Here is an 8,238-nt window from a genome sequence, read left to right as displayed (position 1 = left end):
TAATAACACTTATTTCACACAACCAGGAGCTACAATACATCAATTATCTTTATAAAACACTAACCACACCTCAATCAAGATGCATATCCAAACATACCTTGTTACTTAATCAATATGCCAATGTAACCATTCTAGAATATCGCCTCCCCATAGGGGCTTCGTGGGTCCTTCCAAGTAACACCACTAACTCAAAATCCCATCAAGGATTTGTGGGCTCTAACCAATTATGGACGCACCACACAACTATAAATGAATACATGAATATAGACACTTTTGTAATAAATCACCAATATCATGCGAGGTTAACTTATTAATGACAACATATTTGCATCTTCAAAATTAACTGCAGCACTTTAAGTACAACCATTCTAACAAGTATCGTATAATACTTAATTTTCACACTTTGAACATGTCATGCACAACTATTATAACAACATATCACATAACATTTATTTTTAACACTTTGAACATGTTCAACACAACCATCAAAACAACATATCACACAACATTTATTTTCCACAATTTAATGAAAATTATGTCATCATAATATATATTTAATTTCACACATTTAAGAATAAAAACAATCATACATAGATATAATTAGAGTGATGTCCTTACCAATATGAGAGTCATTATTAAAATTGTCACGCAATGGTCTTTGCTTCAAATATGCTACTCCTTCACAAATTAATTTTCTTCTCATTAGTGTCAAAACTTTTTAGTTTTATTTTTATAGATTGACATACCAAAAAATATATTACTAGTGTGACCGTTATTACAATAATAATGAGATAATAGAGTTCCTAATAATCTATCTCCAACGATATTAAGAACTTTCATTTCCTGTCTAATAATGCATCAACGACTATCTTTATTTATTTATTTATTTATTTATTTTTTCTAAGGTCATAAGAGTTTTTTTTCTTAGTTACTGCTAACAAATGATCCTACCGTCTAAACATAATAACACAAATATAGAACCTATACTATTGGTAGTTGATTAAGATAAGAAAAAAATCAATAAATGAAAGATCGTTATCTATCAGCAATAAAGATACAATTAAAGACATATTCATCGCTTAATTGGTAGTGGGAATGAGATGAGGCGGTACTTATCTCTCAGGTAACGGATTATACTCTCATGAAAGACAAAAACTCGTTATTTTTTACTGACCTACTATCAACGTTTGCATCAGCAAACTACTTCATAGGGCTCAATCCTCATCATCTGAACTAACCAAATCTACCATGGAAATATCAGAAAATGAGGTCAACTGGAATTGAGAACTCCATCACTCGATTATGCACATTCACATGAAAAGTCCTACCTATTTGTGATGCATAAATACCTTTTAAGAAATCATTTCTTGAATAAATGACTATAATTTGAGTTCTTAAAATTTACAAACACCAAATTCCCCCTAAGTTGTTATTAGTATAAAATATGAGTGTATGGTCCCTTGTGTTTTAGACTTAGTTTATTTTAAATAATGTCAAAATTAGATTGAAATATATAGGCTTTCTCTATAATCGTTCACACCTTAGGATATGAGAAAATTAATGTTCAAAATATGCATTTAAATTGTTGTTAATGTCATTTTATTGGTCAAACCTGTTGGATCTAAAAAATGCTTTAAAATCACAATGTTTTCCAATTATGCTTTTTTGATTCGAATCAGTTGAATGCGAATTTGAGTTTATTTAAATCACCAACAAATATTTATGTTTTCGATGGAAAAAAAGGTGTGGTTCCAATCATCTTGTTGTGTGTGATTTGAATGCTATGAATAGAAATTTAATTTGATTCTAATCAGCATACTATTTTTAACTATGTAATTTGAATCACGTTATAGGTTGATTTGAATCACGCAAGAGATTTTCTAATTTTTACGGCATCAAATTAGTTCACACATTACCATATATAAAAATATTTTTTCTCATTCATTAGCATTTTCCATGAAACATTGATTTTACTACATTTCTCTCTCATACAAAGTTTCTTTGAAAACTTAGTAATCATTTGGTGTGAGTGATTGATTGTTAGAAAACATAGCCAATATTGCTTTATTTTTAGTGTTCACGATGTTTTAAATCTTTAGGGTTTCAAGCATGCAATTGAAGAAGGAAAAGAATCTCAATTCTTTTCTTCTAGAAAAAAGATTCTAGGAGTTAGGTTTGAAATCTTCAACATTGAAGGAAAGCTAGCTCAATTGAATTGAATTTTGTAGAAGAGATTCAATTGGAGATTGAAGGCTCAAATAAAGGATCTAAGCAATTGGAGTGAGATACGTTTATTATTTGCAAATATATGATTGAAATTTTGCAAGAACAAAGGAGAAACTCTAATCTATTTTATAAATAGATACTCAAGGCTGAAGAAGAAGAAAATAAGAGAACTCACAAGCACAAACAAGGTTGAAGAAGAAAATAAGAAAACTCAAAAGCACAAAATTTCTTAAATCATTAGAGTTCGTAAGGTTAAGGTCTGAAGAAACACTTGCTCAAAGGAAATATTTTCTAAGTGTTTTCTAGCGTGATAGTCATTGTTACAATCAGCTTGTTAGAAGCAAATCAATTTAAACCATGATAAATTATTTTGTCACTTTAATTATTCAATTCTGGATTTATTATGCCTCTCATCACTTAACCAGATTGCTACTACTTTTATTGTAAGTAAGTCATTAAACTCGAATCAATTTTAAATAAATTAGCAAAAGAGTCGAACTTCGTCAAACACAATTGAACCCCCTTTCTCATGATATCACCTTGACTTGGTAGAGAAGCTCTTGTACTTGACTACAATACGAACAAATCTTTCTTTCCCAGTTCAAAAATTACGCCACTTCTTAGATTGTCCTGCTAGCAAACATTACAATGAAACTCACAAAATTCTAAGATATCTTAAAGGTTGTCTTGGTATTGGCCTATTTTTTCCCCGATCCTCCATTCCTCAGCTTGTTGGGTTCACTAATGCAGATTGAGGAGGGTGCCTTAACACTAGAAGATCAATCAAAAGGTATTGTTTCTTCGTTGATAATTCATCGTTCTGATGGAAATCAAAGAAACAACAAACAATCTCCTGATCTTCTTTAGAAGTCGAATATAGAGAACTATTAGCCGAGACTTGTGAGCTCCAATGACTTAGTTACTTGTTAAGGGACTTGCAAGTTCAATGCCCAAAAACTCCATCAGTATATTGTGACCGTCAAAGTGCACTTCACATAACCTCTAATCCAATACTCCATGAAGGAACGCACATTGACATTGATTGTTAGGTGGTGGGAGAGAAGCTTCAAGGAGGGCTTATGAAATTGTTCCCATTTTTAACTTTGATCAATTAGTAGACATTTTCACTAAAGCACTACATCCTTCAAGCTTCCATCGTTTGTTATCCAAGCTAGGTCTACTTGACGTCTAAAGGCCCTGGCTTGAGGGTGTGTATTAAGACACTTTTCTTACTTGATGTATAAGCTACTTAAAGTTAGTTCTGCTTAACTAACTAATAGTTTTAGTTTGTTGTTAGTTAAAGGAGTTCGTTACACCAAACTCATAACTTTTGTAACGTATATAAGCTAGCTAGCTCACAATTGTAAAAATTAGAAGAGAAATAAAACTTTCATTCTCTCTCAATTCTCAATTCTATTTTCTTTTACTATGAACTCAATTACTTTGTACAATAATCTATTATTCCTTAAATGCTCAAAAATCATATTTCTTGAAACAACCTTTCATAACGAATCTAAGCCAATATCTTCAAGATGAAGACAAACATTCAAATCTTGAAAAATAGAAACCCTTAGAGTAAATATCACTCTAGTACTTCATTACAAGTCACCACTTTTTAACCATCAATGTGCATTCATACCATATTTTCTCAATTGTTCACGTTTGGAACAAACACCCCAATAAATGATACCTTACCTATGATGTTTTTCTCTCAAGAACTCAGTCACACAAGACATGAATAAGAAAAAGTGTTTAATCTTGAATGATTGAATGGTGAAGAATGAGTGAAAGTGTTCAACCTTAGAATGGTGGAACAAAATAGTATTTAATGAACATGAGTTAGTTAGTGAAAGTTTAATGTATTTGTAGATATTGAGAATTGAGAAATCAATCAAAGACACACAAAATCATCTAAATGAATCTAATGACTTAGATCGATTACACTACAGATTCAATCAATGATTTTGACGTTGTCAACATTACAAATTCAAATACATGAGTATTCTAGGCAATTTAATTTTTCTGCATTTATTGATATTTTGTCGTTTTACGTTAATAATCCGAAGGTCGTGATTTTGCTTGTAGATTCATGTTTTTCGATTTTATCGAGTTTGTATTTATGTTTTTTTCAATCAACTATTTTACCAATTTAACTAAATGAATATTATTTATAGTAAAATAAATTATACCTGTGATTAACATCTCAAAATTGCTTGTATCCATCTTCGAAATTTGAAGTAATAATTATTGAAAGTTATAACTTTGTCAAATTGAAGTATCAAAATTGTATATCTATTTTAAAGAATCAATTATTGAATTCGGTAAAGATGATAAAATATTAAAAAATAGTAAAATTATAAGAAAAAGTTTTACGCCAAAACTCAATATCTTCTTGAAGTTAATGTTAATGATTCGTATTCATTTTGTCTTAGGTGTCATGGCAAGATCGAGGGTCCTTAAGTATGACTAAATAGTGTCAACTCCAACCAATTCTGCATGAGCATCCCCACACGTTTATAATATTTCGCATTTGTCTAAGGATTAGGGAATGTTATATTTAACCACTTTTTTAAGTCAAGATTAAATCCTTGAAATAAGTTAATTGAATTCATGCCGTAATTACTGTATCATATTATAAAGGGAATGTTACATATCCGTCACCAGCATCGAACCTACAAATCTTCATGATCCTGATCTTACTTATCTCAATCCTCTTTGCATCTTCCATCTTTTCCTTTCCATCTTTGCATGATTAATCAAATTCTATCTCTACAAATGCAACCATCACAACACATGGCAATCCTCACCACATTCTCTCATGGCTCCTCCATGGGTTCAAGAACTCCATCTCAATCCCATGACTATTCCAGTAACCATTGTCAACAAATTCTCCGTTACTCCATCGAAGCCTATTCCGGTTAAACTAGGCGATAGCTTATACCTTTCAAACCTCGATGACCTGATTGGAGCGCGCGTGTTCACTCCGACCGTGTACTTTTATCAATCAAACAACTTAAGTTCTTCCCAAAAACCAGTCATTAAAGTACTTGGCCGCGCTCTTGCAGATGTTTTGGTTCCTTATTACCCTCTCTCAGGAAGGTTAAGAGAGACCAAAAGCGGTAAATTGGAAGTATTTTTCGGAGAAGAACAAGGAGCATTAATGGTAGAAGCAAGATCTAACATTGCTTTATCTGAATTAGGAGATTTTGCAGCTCCAAACCCATCTTGGGAACCATTGATTTTTAAATTCCCTAATGAAGAACAATACAAAGTCCTAGAAATGCCACTTGTTATAGCTCAGGTTACATTATTCACATGTGGTGGATTTAGCCTTGGTTTAAGGCTTTGTCATTGTATCTGTGATGGAATGGGAGCTATGCAATTTCTAGGAGCATGGGCAGCAACAGCAAAATCAGGAACATTGGTAACAGAACCTGAACCCTGTTGGAACAGAGAGATTTTCAAGCCTCGTGATCCCCCTGTAGTGAAATTTCCTCACATGGAGTTCATGAGAATTGATGAGGGTTCAAACTTAACAATGAAGCTATGGAAAACAAAGCCGGTTCAAAAGTGTTACAGAATCAAACGTGAGTTTCAAAACCATTTGAAAGCAGTTGGTCAGCCATTTGATGATGCAGGCTGCACTACATTTGATGCAATGGCAGCACATATTTGGAGATCATGGGTTAAAGCTCTTGATGTGAAGCCTCTTGATTACCAATTAAGGTTAACATTTTCAGTTAATGCTAGACAGAAGCTTAAAAATCCACCATTGAAACAAGGGTTTTATGGTAATGTGCTTTGTATTGCTTGTACAACAAGCAGTGTTTCTGAGCTTGTGAATGGGAAATTACCAGAGACTACCCTTTTGGTTCGTGAAGCTAGACAGAATGTAACAGAGGAATATTTGAGATCAACTGTTGATTATGTTGAGGTTGATAGACCAAAACAACTTGAGTTTGGGGGTAAACTTACAATAACTCAATGGACAAGATTTTCAATTTATAAATGTGCTGATTTTGGATGGGGTAAGCCAATTTATGCTGGTCCTATAGATTTAACACCTACGCCTCAAGTTTGTGTTTTTTTACCAGAAGGGGAAGGTGATTCTTGTTGCGGTTCTATGATTGTTTGCATTTGCTTGCCTGAATCTGCTGCTCACAAGTTTACACAAGCCTTGTTGATTGATTCGGTGTTGACCCATACAAGTGGATTTAATTAGTTCATAATACTGTCAATAAAGCAGCAACATTGATGTGTTTTGCATGTAATTTTTCCTTTTTAAGAGTTAACTAGATTATGGCCCGCGCGCTGCGCGGATATTAATTAATTAATTTTATAAGTTTTATACGTAATATTTTATGTATTATAAATATAGTTATCTTATAATATTACTTTATTGATTTGTAATAATGGAATATGATTAAGAAAATTAAAATGAAGGAAAATCATGTTTATCCCAATCATCTAATTTAATTTTTTAAATATTTTGTAAAATTCGAATTAAAACTTATTATATATGATAATTGTTTGACTCATTTTACTTTAATTATTAATTTATTTTTCAGCATATAATAGTACTTGTAGTTATTTGATGAAATAAAATGTAAAATACAAACCCAAAAATAAGATGTAAAAAATATTAATGTTGAATTATATTGTAGCGTAGCTAAATTTATTTGTTATATTAGTATGATGTTTTAATTGCGAGTATGAGAAGTTGTTATAAAAAAAAATTATTGATAATATTTCATCAAAAGTTTGTAAAAAAAAAAATAAGTTGGTGTGGCATTGGAAGTCTATTTTAAATATACATAATAGATAATAGATTTTAATAATTGAAAATTATTTTTTTAATAATTTTTTATAGATTCGTATTTTATGATTATTTTTAATGAATTTGGGTATTTTCTTTCAAATAGAATATATATATTTTTACTTTATAAAATGTTACTACAAAAATGAATTGACATAAATTGAAAGTAACTATAAATGTCAATTTATTTTTCAACATATAATGGTACTTGTATTTATTTGATAAAATAAAATGTAAAATACAAACCCAACAATAAGATGTATAAATTTAAAAATATAATTGACTATTTAATATTTTTTATTTTAAAAAATATTAATATTAAATTATATTGTAGAACATATAATGATAATTTGTGTATTTTCTATCAAATAGAATATATATTTTTATTTTATAAAATATTTATTTGTTTTATTAGTATGATGTTTTAATTGCGAGCATGAAAAGTTGTTGTAAAAAAAATTATTGAATATATTTCATCAAGAGTTTGAAATTTATTTTATTAAAAATTAAAGATTTGCTTATACTTTAAATCAATTTTAGGTATTTAAAAGTTTTAACTAATTATTTGTGCAATTGAATTATAGTTATATTGATAGGTACCAAAAATAAATTCTATTAAAAAATAATTTAATTTTATGCAATACTTAATTTTTCATTAATTTTTTAACATTCAAATTATGATTATAATAAGGAAAATTAAAATAAAAAATAGCATTCAATTATAAATATATAATTTAATTGATAAAAATTTAGTGTTAACATATTTTTTCAAAACACATATACAGTAAACGTTGGTTCATTATATATTTTAATATATTCATATATATTATAATTTTAAATAAATTTGTGTATTTTAATAATTGGAAGTAACTTTTTTAATAACTTTTTATATATTCGTATTTTATGATTATTTTTAATAAATTTGTGTCTTTTATGTCAAATAGAATATATAATTTTATTTTATAAAATGTTACTAAAAAAAATAGATTGACATAAATTGAAAGTAATTTTAAATGGATTGACATTAATGAGTAATTGAATTAGAAACGTATAAAATTATTACTCACCATAAGTGGAATAATATAATTGTAAGCAGGATTAGATAAATAACATTTATGTCGATATTTATGAGTGATTTTTTCAACATATAAATTATAAATTATTATCAAATTGTAAAATAATTTATAAATTATAAA

The 8,238-nt window shown here is 29.1% G+C and overlaps 1 protein-coding gene across 1 annotated transcript; it reads left to right on the top strand.

Moving 5' to 3' along the window:
• Positions 1–5,016: 5,016 nt before the first annotated feature.
• On the top strand, positions 5,017–6,556 carry LOC101502070 (omega-hydroxypalmitate O-feruloyl transferase). Its single transcript, XM_004488904.4, has one exon. The coding sequence runs from the start codon at positions 5,045–5,047 to the stop codon at positions 6,446–6,448; it is 1,404 nt and encodes a 467-aa protein (XP_004488961.3). The 5' UTR covers positions 5,017–5,044; the 3' UTR covers positions 6,449–6,556.
• Positions 6,557–8,238: the final 1,682 nt, after the last annotated feature.

This window comes from Cicer arietinum, chromosome 1, assembly GCF_000331145.2.
Source record: "Cicer arietinum cultivar CDC Frontier isolate Library 1 chromosome 1, Cicar.CDCFrontier_v2.0, whole genome shotgun sequence".
NCBI classification, from domain to species: Eukaryota; Viridiplantae; Streptophyta; class Magnoliopsida; order Fabales; family Fabaceae; genus Cicer; species Cicer arietinum.
This window is presented reverse-complemented; position numbering and strand designations above follow the sequence as displayed.

Coding starts and splice junctions, on each gene's coding strand:
- LOC101502070 (XM_004488904.4), top strand. CDS start 5,045: ATGGCTCCTCCATGGGTTCAAGAACTCCATCTCAATCCCATGACTATT.